Source organism: Gambusia affinis, linkage group LG02 (genome assembly GCF_019740435.1).
Source record: "Gambusia affinis linkage group LG02, SWU_Gaff_1.0, whole genome shotgun sequence".
Lineage (NCBI taxonomy): Eukaryota > Metazoa > Chordata > Actinopteri > Cyprinodontiformes > Poeciliidae > Gambusia > Gambusia affinis.
In genome coordinates this window covers 4,081,261-4,096,869 of record NC_057869.1, presented here as the reverse complement: position 1 = coordinate 4,096,869, position 15,609 = coordinate 4,081,261, and the positions used below count along the sequence as shown (strand labels likewise).

At 36.8% G+C, this 15,609-nt stretch overlaps 1 protein-coding gene across 3 annotated transcripts in view; it reads right to left on the bottom strand.

The window, feature by feature from the left end:
• Positions 1-10,881: 10,881 nt before the first annotated feature.
• slc6a5 (solute carrier family 6 member 5) overlaps positions 10,882-15,609 on the bottom strand; it is a 28,266-nt gene continuing 23,538 nt past the window's right edge. For all 3 annotated transcript variants that reach the window (XM_044142135.1, XM_044142145.1, XM_044142126.1), the window contains one exon: positions 10,882-14,986. In XM_044142135.1, the coding sequence (XP_043998070.1) occupies positions 14,831-14,986 (156 nt within the window). In that variant the 3' untranslated portion in view covers positions 10,882-14,830. The remainder of the gene's footprint in view (positions 14,987-15,609) is intronic.

Genomic DNA, 15,609 nt, shown 5'->3' with positions numbered 1-15,609 from the left:
CTTGAAAATAACTGTTGTATTTATTGTTTTATGTATTTACTTTGAACAGACAAAAAAAGGAAAAACCAGGAAAAAAATAAAACAAATCATCTCCAACTAACATTTTATCAGAATTTTGAGAAAATATCAGAATTCTAAAAAACTGTCAAAATTCTCAAAATTCTCTCAGAATTCTGACTTTTGATCTCAGAAAATTAAAGCTGGTGGGCGTAATTTTCTTATGTATATCTAATTACATCAACGTGAAGTGATGTTCAGCATTATTTAACTTTAAGATGAGGCTTCCAGTGCAGAAGTGGCTAATTATTAATGTTTTAGAGGATTGTTAATGGGTTTTAGCGACACATTTTACCACAACTGGCCCTTTGAGGACATTCATAATCTCAACCGTTTTGGTGGCCTTAGGATTGCATCTCTGCTTTTTGCGGATGATGTGGTCCTGTTGGCTTCATCAGGACGTGATCTGCAGCTTTTGCTGGAGCGGTTCGCAGCCGAGTGTGAAGCAGCCAGGATGGCGATCAGTGCCTCCAAATCCGAGGCCATGGTCTGGGGCCGGGAAAGGGTAGAGTGCCTTCTCCGGGTCAGGGGTGGGGGGTGTCCTGCCCCAAGTGAAGGAGTTCAAGTATGTCGGGATCTTGTTCACGAATGGGGGAAGAAGGGAGCGGGAGATCGACAGGCGGATTGGCGCAGCGTCTGCCGTCAAGCACTGTACGGGTCCATCATGGTGAAGAGAGAGCTGAGCCAAAAAGCGAAGCTCTCGATTTACCTGTCGATCTACGTTCCCACCCTCATCTATGGTCATGACAGAAAGAACGAGATCGTGGATACAAGCGATCAAACTGGTTTTTCTCTGTAGGGTGTCTGGGTTCTCCCTTAGAGATAGGGTGAGAAGCTCAATCATCCGGGAGGGACTCAGAGTAGAGCCGCTGCTCCTTCACATCGAGAGGAGTCAGTTGAGGGGCATCTGGTCAGGATGCCTCCTGGACGCCTCCCTGGTGAGGGGTTGTCCCACCGGGAGGAGGCCCCGGGGAAGACCCAGGACCCGATGGAGGGACTATGTCTCTCAGATGGCCTGGGAACGCCTTGGGATTCCCGCAAAGGAGCTGGAACAAGTGGCTGGTGGGAGGGAAGTCTGGGCCTCCCTTCTGAAGCTGCTACCCCCGCGACCCGACCCCAGATAAAGCGAAATAAGATGGATGGATGGATGGATGAATGGATGGATGGATGGATGGATGGGTTTAAAATGCTAACTTAATGCAAGAGCTAGTCAATTTGCATAAAAATGCTAGATAAAATCCTCATCCAAACTTCCTTCATACTCGTAACAAATGTCATCAAACCCATAATCCAGTTTCAGCACCATACTGTTCAGAGTCCTGTTGTCTATCAATCAGTTTTGTGGATTGATTGAGTTTAATGCATAGATGTTTATAAAGCTGGACTTTGTCAACAGATGGTTACAGAGGAAAATGTAAATGAAATACAAATCAAAAGCAATTTCACTATTATTTACAGTGCAGCAGCTTTAGTTTCTGTCTGCTGCCTCAGTAGGAGGGAGCATCAAAGTTCAGCATTTCCCCAAAAGACTCGATTTGAGTATGGCACTTTGACTTTACAGGGTTGTGTGGGTAGAGGTTAAAATAGCATAAGTAATTCAGAGGAGAAGGAAGAAAAAAAAGCAAATGGTAAAAACCAAAGTATTTTTTTTAAATATATAGTATAGCAGCCGAACTGATGTTCAATGCAATACAGAAAAGGTAGAAGAAATGAATACGAAAAATAAAATTATGTACTGTAATTTTTATAAAACAAAATATAATTTATTCCTATTCTTCAACTATAATTGAAGTGAAACAAGCTTAAAGGCTCAATTTAATATCCAGATTTTGGAGAGAAATAGTTTCTTCTCTGTAGGAAAACACGCACAGTTTGTGATTTTTAAAATAAAAGCACCTCCTAACACCAAGACTCTTTCACAGATACATCACTGCAATCTAGAATATTGACAGTATAACAATCACAGTGGGTCGAAAATGTTAAAAATCCAGAAGATTTGGAGACAAACGTGTAATGCCACTGACTCTGATCTGACGAATGCCCTTCCACTCACACTTCTTTCCCACATGAAAGGTCATTCATTTCTGCTACACCCTTGTCCTTTCTCAACACCAGGCTTTAACACACAGGTGCTACTTTTTTACAAAACACACTGCTCCATAAGACTCCATGCCTGAGGGAATTGGATATTGGATGCTATGGCTTTTGGTCCGAGGCTCTACTGTGACAGATGAAGGCTTTCTCTCAGTTAAAGCGACGCTGTCAACTGGCATTTATTGTGGCTAAAATCAGAAGTGTCTCTTTTTGACTTCAAATGGGAAACACTCCTAAATGTGGATCCGCAAATAATAAACAACCAAAGAATAAAGCCTACAAATCTTTAGTGTCATCCCTCATGAGATTAGTGTGTGGATTCATCCACATTTCCACAACTTTGAAAATAAAAAGGTCTAGTAACCTAAAATAAAATAAGAGTAGCAGGCACTTTCTCAACAAAACAGCAGTTTCCTGTTTGAAACAACGGCAACACTGTTTTTATCGCAATATTCAATAAGACATCATCTGCGTTTCCATTACAAATGTGCGTAAAACTATGTAAATATGTTGAAAAAACACAATTTAGCAGTTTCCATTAAATAAGACACAATTAAAATCACACATGAATACGTTTGAATGAAGGCCTCAAACTACTTCCTGCCTTCTTCTGTATCTTTTTTGACAAAACTAATATTCGGCTTGTGTGATGTGAAAAAAGTGTTGACACTGCAGTTTTGTGAAATAAACTAATTCTAGTAGAGCTAAAAAAAAAAAAAGAAAAGTTTTGTAATTTGGCATGTTTCCATTATGCATTGCAGTTTGTGTTTCTCTCAAACTGAAACCAACTAAATTGCAAAGAACAGACAAATTCTTGTCAGCTGACGTTTTACTTGAACTAAGAAACATTTTTAATATTGTTGGTTCAGATCATTCAGCAGTCAAACAAAAACCTGTTAGGTTTTTTACTCAACATCCTTCACGGTGAAATCATTGACTTTTTTTTAATTTTTTACTTCAATTATCACCAGCACATTGCCAAGGTTATGTCAGTTATCTTAGAAATTACTGTCTGAAAAGAGAGAACAGCTTTTATTTTCACTAAACAGTATATTGGCCTATTTTAAAAAATATATTTTATACCATGTAGCACGTTTTGGCTTTACATGTGAATCACTATTCCTCTTGAAAAAAAACACATTATTCCAGGAAGGAACCTGTAATTTCTGAAATACATTTAACTTTGGCCAAGTTACAATACAATGTGGAAAATTACATCTTCTTTCTGGCTGCAGAATTTGAACAGACCTCTTGGCAATACAACATTTCTGCTGTAAAAAAAAGTTTGATACTCCCACACTGTTTTTCTTAAACTAGTTTATTATAAAAAGAAAAACAAAATGGTGTGTTGGTTTTTGTCTTTATTTGGCTATAGTACTCACTCATTTACAGACTTCTAAATAAAAAATAATAAACCAATTAGGGGCTCTTGATAGGATTATCAAGGGGGTGCAGCCATCATGTGCCAGAACCACAGAGGTGGCAACAGGAAAATAGCAAGAATAACATGAAAATAACGAGCTTGCATGAGAAAATAACACATATTGCCAGACCTTATAATCATGTAGAATAATTTTGAATTTTATGGTCACAATGTGAAACGTGTGAAAGTAATAAATAACATCACAGTTTTATTTTAAACCCAACACTTAATTTGAGCACATTTGTTAAAAGCAGGGTGGGGGAGTGAAATATTAATCACATTTTTGCTAAATTACTGGAGCCACACTTTTTGGAAGTGAACATTTAATATAAATTAAATGTAACTGAAGCACTTTGAACTACCACAAAACCCACAACTAAACAAAGACTAACAACTCCAGATGGATATGTTTCTCTAACAGGTATAATTTATCAAACATATAACAGACTGATTGGGAGAAAAAGTCTATCCTGCCCTCAAATTACAATCGTAAACTTAATTTCCCTAAACTTTTCTAAAACTTTGAGGGTGAAGTTATGGGCATTATAATTAGAAAAGAAAAGGATTAAACTTGGCCAAGTAAAAAAAAAATAAATCTGAAAATTTGAGGTCATAGAAATCTTTGAGAACAAGGAACAAGAAAATTTCATCCTTTTTTTCTTTTTCTGTAAGCGGTACAAATACTCCATAGTATAGTAATAATGTCAGGTGAGATAAAGAAAGAAAATGTGGCAGAGCATCTAATGCACACTGCTCCTATGTGATGCTGAGGGCCTGCATGTTTCTCTTCAAGTACAATGTAAAAGCAACTTGTAGTTTGAAGAAATATATTAAAACCAGAAGTCACCATCAGGATAGTGAGAAATTGTTCGCCAAACAAAACCAAGCCTGTCCCATGCTTGAATAGTCATCTCAGTTCCTGTAAAAAACATATTTCCAGTTTTATGGAGAGAAAAAGGAATGGCTTGTGAAAAAATATGTAAAGTATATCCTTCTCAGTAATCAGTGGAAGATTCTTCGTTGACCTTAATTGCTGGTGAGCTTTCTGCATGTTTCTGCTGGTATTTTGCTGGTTTATCTTTGATGAGTTCCTAGTCTTTGAGGTTGTAAGGTCTCCTTGTTGTCACCATAGCCATTAATTTTCAAAGTAGGTTTGATGTAGGACCAAAATGCAAATTGGAATCGGGAAAAATCATGATGTTTTATTTAATAAACAAATAAAAAAACTTACTTTTTGTTGCAGTGAATAGCAGGGAAAGCATGTGGTATCATAGGAGGAGCCAGTGACAAACGATGAAGCAAGAGAGCCGGAAATACATTTGGGAATGAAGAGGAAATTATGCATTAATCAAAACCAGCTGAGGAATCAGATGAGTAACAGCTGTGAAGGAAAACAAAGAGATAAACAAAAGCAAACAGAGCTGAGAAACTGAGAAGTTACAAATAAAAGGAGAAAAAATAGCACCAATCTAAGTATACAATGCAAAGCACAAAGAGCAATATAAGTGAATAAATAAAATAACACAAAGGAACAAACTACAATTACAAGATCTAAGTAAATACACAGAAAAGGACTCATTCAGAACAGAAGCAGAACTGAAACCCAAAGCAGAGATCAACTCTGGACTTCACTCAGCAGCTGCGTTTGATGAAAAAACTCAATTTTGTAATTGTGGTGTTTCCATTAAATAAGGAACACAATTAAAATCCAACATGAATACGTTTTTTTACACCATAAGCTGTTTAAAAATAAACATGCAGCGCCATCATCTTCCAACTACTTCCTGTTGTCGTCTCCAGTAGCAACAACCAGTTGATCCTGTGACTCGTGTGAAAAAGGTGTTTTCGTTGCAGTTTTGTGAAATAAACCAAAACTTAAACTTTTTTCTACCAAAAGAAAAACGTTTTTTCAAAATTGACATGTCTGTATTTAGCAAATAAATTTTTAAAATTTCACAATTTTATAAGGATTGGAAACACGACTATTGTTAAAACATTATGATTGCTCCAGTGAAAGTAAATAAAAAAAAGTGGAGACTTCTACAACGGTTTGAACAGTGAATGCCAGGATGAGCACATCTGCGCCGTCTGCTCTTGTTCCTAAAGAAGATTTAATGTCCTGCTGTCAGCAGAGCAGGTGCAGAGTGTTCAAAAGCTGTACAACAAACAGATATTGTGTCTTCAATAGTTGGATCTATTGCAAACATATTTTTAGACATCCGGATTGCTCTGTGTTCTTTATGTCACATTAAGTAGCTCACAGGTGTGATAAAAGCAGAGATTTTAAAAGTATGTTTTTGAATTGTTGAAGTCAGCTTTCCAGGTCACATTATTTTCAACAAAACATGGTAGCTACTATCCAGTATTATGCGTTTGGGTCTTTGCAGCACTCCGTCTGTGCGATTCTTAATATCCAAAGTTGTCATCCGGAAGGTGTGAGTAATTTCAAATTCATCTCAGTAATTTCATCAGAAGGTCCCCACTTTGGTTGAACTGGGGATGTTATTGCTTAGTCCTATTGTCGAGGCAACCACAGAAGCAACGGGGAGAGCCGACAGGTTGTCATCACGGAGACGAGACGGTGGCAGGCACAAACACCCCGCATATGAGATCAACATTTTAGCAGTATAGCAGAAAATGGGAAAATCTGTGGCTTTTCATGTAGCAGGCAATTTCCTCCCCCACTTTGTGCCACTGCTGTCAGGGTGAGAAAGAAAATCTCATGCCAGTCTCAGCCGCACAAATAGAGCGGATAATTTGCCCTGGGAAAACACAGAAGCAAATTCATATTAGTAATAGTGGGAAATTACAGCTGTGTGTATTTATTCTGTGTCATGTATTCTTCCACAGACGGACACGTATTCTAAACTTTCCAACCCTTTTAATATTTGAACAATTCTGTTTTCTCTGCAAAAATGGACATTAAATATTGTTTTAATAGGAAGAGTGAAGGGTGAGTTTACCAATCACACAACAGAATAGAAAAATGAAAAAAAGATTTCTCCACTTTAGGGGCATTAAACTCATTTTCATTCTGGGCCAAATCAAACACCTGAATGTTCCTAAAGGGCCAGTTGTGCCAGAATCTATTAATAAAACCCATTAAACTGTGAAAATATCAGTAAATAGCTGTTTGTTTCAGCATTCAATAAGTGTTTATTAAAGTGAAATAATACTGACCATCTTTTCAGTTCGTCTAGGATTTTGTGATTGTTTTTGTGTTTTTTTGCAATCAAAATCATTGATTTTGTGGTGCTAATGTAGAAATATTTGCAAGGAATTTTTACGATATCTGCGCTAATGTATGACGCTAAATGTGATTTACTTAATCGCTGTACCGATCACGGACTACAACTTGAAATCAAGTAAGGTAGAGGAAGCGGTCACTTAAACCCGATGCTTTTGGCCAATTTTGAGAAAAATTTGCAGTAAAATCATTAAAAAATAATTTATTTTGCAAAAATTTAGCAGATTTGTGAAAAAATGAAGGGATTTATTCATGTAATTTCGAATCTCAATGGCCTCATACAAAATTATGGCGACCCAGATTTGGCCCTCGGGCCTTGAGTTTAACACATGTGCTCTCTAGGAAAGAAAATATTCACAAATGTTTAAAGTGAGGAAGTTGGTAACATAGATTAGAAATGCAGACGCGGTTGAATAAACAAGCAGTCCGAAAATCAATGATTTGCTGGCAAAAGTAGCAATGTGTCGTTGTTACATTTCACCTGTACAAATGTGATTTATTTGTTGTTTTGTTTTGTTTTTCTATCACGGTTAAACAATTTTTGATATCAAAGAAAAATAGCTTAAATATATCCAAACTGTCAAATTAAGACAAAAAAATACATTATTTGAAAATTAATAAAGGAAGTCAACATTTTTTTACATAAAGATTTTTCTCTTATGATTTTGTAAACAATTTTTTATTTCTTTGAGTTGGGTTTTAGGCTCATTGTTTGGTTTACAGATAGTGGTTAATTTCAGAGATCTCAAACACAAAGAAGCAGAAAACTGAGCCTTCTGTCAGGAAGCTGAGGGCCACAAAACCTTCAACAGATACGATGAAAAAAAAAATGGAAAGACCCTTAGGTGGTGAGCAGGGATCGCTGGATTGATCAGAATGACAAATGTGTGCGAGTCAGTACCTGCAAAAAAAGAAACAAAGTGTCCTGGAACATCAGTAACCCTTTTTTACTAACTTCAGACAGCTTTGATGTATAACACATCAACCATTTGAAGAGAGCAGGACTGTGCTGATCATATGAATGGATCCCTTTGCTCACCGAGGCTTGAAAATGAGCAACGACGGCTGAGGTTGACCATCAGATATTTCAGATCACCTGATGACAAGTCAACAGGAAACCAAGTGATGATCATTATGACGCCGTATCGCGACCATTGTAAATAGAAATAAAGGAGCAAATTTCAGCGAAAAATGCAAAAATTTACATTCTAGAAAAACAACTTGGAAATTTCTCAAAAATTTGAGAGAAAAAAACTGAAATTTTGAGATTAAGAAATTTTCTAGAATTTGAGTTTCAAAGCTTTACTTTTCAAACAGAAAGAAGTTTTTTAACAGAAGTTTTTTTCTAAAAATGTCTGAGATTAATCACCAAGTTTTTTCTAGCAAATTTTCATCTTTAAAATTAATTTGCAATATTTTTTGGTGTTTTTTGGCAGAAATGTACAACTTTTCTAACTCAGAAATTTACAAGTTTTATTTTGTTTTAGAAATTTACTGAAATTAATCTCAGAATTTTACACCTGCTTTTACTTATTTTTCTACCATTGCCCTAATATGCTGTTATAGATCGGTGACCTCCAGAAAAACTAAAAATCCCATCAGTTGGACATGATATAAACACAAAAGTTTTACTGCAGCCCTTTTCAGTATGGCTGGAGAACATGGGCGTTAATTTAAGAATCTGTAGTTGCGATTCACTGATTGAGAGTGTGGACCTTGTTGAATAGCAACAAGGGTCATAAAAAAGGCCCAGCAGAGACAAACATCTCTCTCTACCATCACAACATTCTGCACAGTCTGTGGTGAGAGTGTTGATGTCCCACATCTCAGCGTGGGACTCCATCTGCAACAAGACGGGTTTGGAGAGAAAACCCAGGGATGCTGAGAGGTTTATTGGTGTGTGTCTCTATTTCAGTGCCTCTGCAGGACCAGGGTCCAAAACAAAAAACACAGTCAAAGACTTCTCACACCCTCTTCGGTGCCATAAGTTCAAAAGCAGAACCACCACACTCTTTTTTCCACACTCTTTTTTCCTCCCTTAAAGATTACTCCTGATGTTATACGTGTGTAACCCTCCTTTGTTCGTCTCAGATCCAGTAGGTTGACTTCATGACAGACACACTTGGGTTCACTGTAATTATTCTAGCAAGAGAGGAAATCAGTTTGGTGTTAGCACCAGTCCAGCAACTTCTGCCTAAATACCTCAAATTAAATATAATAAAAGCAACATAGCAGAACTTAATACACCAATAAATGTATGAGAAACAACTTCTTGACTAAACAAAATAAATTCAAAGAATAAATAAACTAATTTTGACAAACTCCAAATCTATAAAATTGTTAAAAATAAAACCCTGTTACATATGTATTTAAAATCTATTTCAAGTTATCTGTTTAGTGATTATTTCTCCCAGACTAATTGTTGTTGATAATTAGATAAACAAATAAATGACAAACTGATTTACTAAATGAGCCAGAAATGTTGATTAAAACGCTAAAAATATTCAGCGGTTCTGAAACCTGCAATATTTCAACTGAAAAACAAACACATTTATATACATATTCAAGATTTCATATTTCATGTCGTCATCATAAAAATCTCTTAATGATGAAGTTGTGTTCATTCACAACCTTACAAGTGTTATGGTCATTTTTGAAACTGTAAAACCAATGGGCTCTTTAACAGATTGAGAGACAGGAAGTGACCGTGACCTGCATTAAATGGCCGTAAGTCGTAACTCATCGTGTCGCCATAAAGCTTTGAGCTTCTTATGGGAGGAGGAATCGTTTTTATTTTATCCAAGAATTGATTTATCTTGCATTTTAAAGTCTCTTCCTTGGTGCTCAGTCTTTCTGCCAATATTAGTGGCAGCCAGATTTAAATACACTTTCAATTAGTGGAACTTTTAAACATTGTTTTAAACTTTGGTTTGGCTTGAAGCTGCGGTATGAAACTTTTCTAAGACAAATATTTGTTGAAAAAAATAAAGAAAACTCCTGTGGTTTCTGGGGAGAGTACCCAAAAATTGTGATCAAGTAAACAAAACATTAATTCAACATATTTTTACTCATAAATTACATCATTAGACGGATAAAAATAAAAAATATAAAATTAAGTGGAACTTTTGGTATTTCAAGGACAAAAATGACAACAATTCACATAAGTACCAAAAAATAACAAAATCAGGCAAAATATATATTTTTTCTAAATCAGCTTCTTTCAATAAAAAAACTTGTGAAACTAACAAAAACTGCAGGTTTGTGTCTGACTGGTGAATTTTAGGCTGTTTGTTTTTTATTCAGTGGGTAGAGATTCCAGAGATTTTACTCAAGTAATAATAGAGATACTTTGTGATAAAATTACTTTACTCAAGTAAATGTAACTAGTTACTACCCAACTCTGATTGTTTCTCCTCCAATAGTATATTTAGCAGTTGATTGACATCGCTAAGACCCTCCCACTGGTTCTGATTGGTTGTTTTTGGTCGGGAGCGGTGCATTGTTTAGGTGGAGGAGATCCATCTTTTCAGATTACTTGTCTCTATATTTTAACAAAAACATTTTTTTCTTTAAAAGTTACATACTGCAGCTTCAAATTAATGAAGTTTCTTGTGCAGCAATTTTCAGTGTAAGTCTTTGCAGCTTTTTCCAAGGGACTCTTCCACACACGCCTAACACGGAGCGGCAATCAGTGAACCGCTCCAAAGTGAAATTCAGTTGCAAATGAGAGCTTGTTTGAAATCTGCCAGCCTGTCTGCTGCAGTGAGCAGAGCAGCGCATCACATGTTCCAACAAACAATGCGCCTGCAGGAGTGCTCAAATCCTCTCTTTCTTCCTACTCTCATCTTCTTTGATCATAATGTTCCAGTAAACAACCAACAGTGTGCGTCGCTTTCACGCAGCACACTGAGGAGACGCCTTCAGTTACGTAGCAGCTGAATGTGGAAGTTGAGTGACAGGCTGAATCACAAAGGGGACTTTATCGCTGTAACCTAATTTTCACGTCAGTGTTGTTTTAGGCTTCACAAATGCAAAAGAAGTCAGTGACAACAACAACAAAGCAAAACAATAACATTTATTTATTGATTCATACGTTATACATTTCATGATTTATTAGCGGTATATTATTATTGGCAAAGATACTATAATCCAATTGCATTTCTATACATAAATACAAAATATGAGGTAGGGCCTCAATAATTGATGATGAAAATAAATAGATGCATTTTTCACATTTATGATATATATCTTCTACTTTTTTTTTTCTTTTACACATAACACACATTTTAAAACATACTTTTATAATATATATATTCTCAATTTTTAAATTAAATGAATGTCATGGTATGTTGGAGGCACATATCTATATCCATAGGCAGCAGTGCCTCATATAGGACACACAGAAATATATGACATTACTCAAGTAATTAGAAATTTAACCTATGCACTCATAGGTCACACAATAAAGTGCCAAAAAGACACAACAGACATAACAATAGGAATACTGGTACCATATGAGACAGACAGCTACGCTGCGGTGTTAATTTTGAAATACATATAATAATAATAACTCTACTTTTTCGAGAACATCTATAAGGCCAATGGTTACCTGAAGATGTGTTGTAACATATTGGCAAACATCAAAGAACAACTACATGTTAAATGGATGGCAGTATCTCGACTTCCTATACGCACATGGCACATTCCTTTTTAAACTTTTTATGTTTCAACAACAATCCCACATAAAGTACTCATTCTTTGGTTACTTACACTGCCCAGTGGTGGCTTGTAGCCCAAGAGATTTCTTCATATTTATACATACGTATATATTTTTTTCTTATCTCTAAACTGATGCCATCCCTAGATTTTGTATCTTTATGTTCAACTAAAGGTTCCCTAAAGTAAACATGCAGAGACTTATACTTCGAGAAGAAAACAGATAATTACACATGGACACTGAGTTATAGCAACACAAACTGCATCATGCAAGCTCTTCATTTGATATATTTTACAAATATATGTGGTTCAAACAAAACCCTAAGCTGATTTTTTTTTTCTTCTCAAACCAAAGGCAAAGAATCCCTACACAAATGGTAACACAGGGACATAAAATATATACGTATAGGTCTCACCTCTGAGTAAAGTCATAAAGGGTTTTATCTTTAAAGTCTTGCACGAATAAACTAAATGCCCTCATCATACAACATTTGCTTTTTAATCTCTGATTAGAAGAGAAGCCATCGGAGTATCTTTTTTTTTTGGGAGCAAATCTGTATTTAAAGTTAGCATTACAAAGCTAGCTTAGCGTCATACTAGGAACTGCTTGTAAATCCTCCTCTCTTATTTCTACAGTCGGCTCAGACCAGTCATGCAAACATTTGATTGACAGCTACGTGGAGATTGATTAAACATACAGAGACAAACACACACGCACACCCACAAGCCAGAAACAGACATACATTTTTTTTAAATCACAGCTAAAGCTAAATGCACGACATACTAAAAGGAACACAGTGTAGCGAGCAAGCTATTTAACATCTGTATATTTGTGCTCATTAATTGATTATGTTTTGCTTTCAGATAACCTCTTAGTATATGTGCTATTTTCATATCAAGGTCATGAAAAGACATGGCTTAGAGAAGTAGGAATAGAGAGCCTTAAACTTTTAGCAATTGCTTTTTCAACTGGCTAAAAAAAAAACACTCCACCATTGAAAGCCTGCAGTGATAAAAGCATCTATTACGCCAATCAGGAACTCTGCTTAAGCTAAAAAAAAACATGAATCCAGTAGGTCCAAAGCAAAAATGACTAATTGCTTATAAGTAGGTGCATGGTGTTTCTTTTAAGTTAATAGGATGGCAGCCCTCATTAGTGGCCTGCCGTGACATTTCAAGTCCGATTACCTGCAGAGCTGCACTCTTTCAATTTTTTTAAACCCACAGAAATCCACTTATAACAGCTCAGTTATGCGTATGATGTCAGAGCACAATAATTCAAAGGAAACAAGTGCTAAACTTCACTAACACGTCTGACTCTGACGCACCACGGTGGGACTGTGATGGGTCCAGAAATGCTGCCAAAAGCCGTTTACAAATAATATCTGCACCGCAGCAAACTATTGCACAGACCCATTTTCTCTGCGGTTCATTACAATCATTCAAAAAGTTACTTTTAAATATGTTTTACAGATTTCCATGAAGCGCACACCGACAAAATGACACCCTGCAACACAGCTGTTCGAAACGGAGTGACTCACTTTGCATTTAAGCAAAGGTGAGCAAAAAAAATCCGGCTCCATGGAGGTTCTCCAGGAAAACAAGCTTTCCCAGCTGGGTGTTCATTGTGATTAAACACAAAGGCTGTAATTTTCCTTATGGTATTATTCCTGCAGCTACCGCAGCAGTCTGACGAGTTTACCTGAGACCCTGTTTCAACGAGGACACACGGAGAGAGAGGCAACATGTTCCGAAATGACAGCGAGGTCTCCAACAATCTACCACTAACAACAAGAGACGAAGTGTACTTCCTCAGGGGACCGGGGCCATTTGTTCTACTCTAAATCTTAATTTGTTTGCACATAGCAGTAGCTCCTATAGTGAGGAAGTGACAAAACACACTTATTACTTGAGGATAGTCGGGATCATTTTTTCCAGAAGGACTGCACTTTGTACAAAACATTACATGTTAGCAAGAATAACATTAGGAGACATTTACACACACAAACACTCTCACTCTCTGCCTTCCTCCTCTGGAGGTTTTATAGATATATATATATATATAACTCTAATAATGTGTATGCTTATATATTTGATATAGTTACTCTACTTATGTAACATACATTGCAAAGAAGATTTATATATTTATATATATGGCTTGACAAAGTCACAACACATACATACAGCATTTAATAGACATTTATGCACATAGAGGTCATCTTCGTCAACCTGAAAGGGTTAATTAATTGGCCAAGTAATCGCCAACGAAAATGATGGCTAAACTATTCGGATAGCTTTCTACTTTGCACCGTTTTAAATTCACAGACAAAGCAACTTAAAAAAAAAAAAAAACATAACTTAAAAAGAGATAAGGTATCACATTCTGCCTCCCGGGTTCAGAAACAAAGAGAGTCCAAGCTTCTGCTCCAATGCTGAGTTGTTAAAGGCCAAAGTGAAACACGCAGAACTAGTGATCAGGATGCATTCGCCACTCTACTGGGACATAGGAGGCACAAATTACAGATATCATAATCTATTTCTGACAAAGCAAGAGCGACTGAGCTGTAGTTGATGTGACTATTTATACATAGTGCTGGAAACGTGATAACAAAGCATACTATGTCTATTTTTGTCAGATACTATCTATAATTCAGGTGAAATTTTGTACACAGATGGACCCAAAACCAAGATCCCCAACCAAGCTTACTGAACTTCGTTTTTTCTTTTTCTTTTTTCCTGGAGTTTAATTTTCTTTTCGTTTTTTTCTGTCTGCTTGCTTGCTTGCCCCGACATGATTTGTTATCTCTACACAGAAATGAAACGCCACTCACACAAACACACGCATAGAAACAAACAAACACAACTCCATGGGGAACAGCTATTGTGAGTCTAATATTGCAAGTGCAGTCTGAGTTGTGTCATTTTATGACACAATTTTTCTCTTGGAATGAGTTCCCTGGGAGGGGGGCTGTGGAGTAATCAGTGGTCATGTGTGGGAGGCAATGATAGCCCATTAACCGAGTACCAAGTAGCAGCAGGAAGAGCAGACTCCACTTGGACAGCCGCCCCTCCCTAAGACAAGACGGGAAGAGGTGAAGAAGTAATAGAAGAGGAAAAGCCTGTTTCCACTTCCGTGATAAAGAGGGGAAGCAGACAGAGTGAAGTACAAAGTGGGAGAAAAATCAGAGGAGGAGGAAGAAGAGGTGGAGGACAGAACAGCCTGGAAGCAGGCGTTACCCCCCACTCCAAGCGCCCCCTCCAAAACTTGGAAGGTGTTGCTTCCAGAGCATCTGCTACTGATAGGAACCAAGCTGGAAGTCCTTTGGGGGCAGTTTGAGACCCAGGGAGCTGGTTCCTAATGGGTCGATCATGTTCTTGTAGCGATTTCCACGGTGCTTCATCAGGAAAGGCCCCCAGTCAGGCTGAGGGGAGCAGACCAACTTCAGACGCTGCAAGAGAAAACACAGCCCAGTTAAAGCTTTAAGCCAATAAATCAGGGCTATATTAGCATTCTGCTGTCAAATGTTTTATTAACTGTGTCCGATCTCATGGCACTGCTTTAGATATTACAAATTAGGGCTTATATGATATTAGAAAACCATATACAGTCAGGTTTTGGTAAATCATAATAATATCAGTTGCAATAAATTCACATACTCCTGTATTTCTCATGCGTGTGCTTCAAAAACACTCTTTGTGACCTATTAAGTGTCTTAAAAACTGAAGTTTCTGCTGCAGTGAGACTTTATCCAGCAGGCCAAATATCTTATTAATGTGTAAAGTGTGAATTTGTGATACTTGAAATATGTTCATCACCAAAATTTGCTTTCCAAGCAATCCTTCCAGATATCAACTTTATACACACTTACATAAAGTTCCATTGCGCAAAATTTTGACAATATTTTGCTAATGACAAAAAAACACAATTTCATAATCACTGTGTTTTCATGAAATAAGAAACACAATTAAAATCACACGTGAATAAGTAATTAAAAAACATGCTAAACCACAGGTATCAAACTCCAGTCCTCCAGCCGGTGTCCTGCAGTTTTTAAATGTACCACAGGTACAA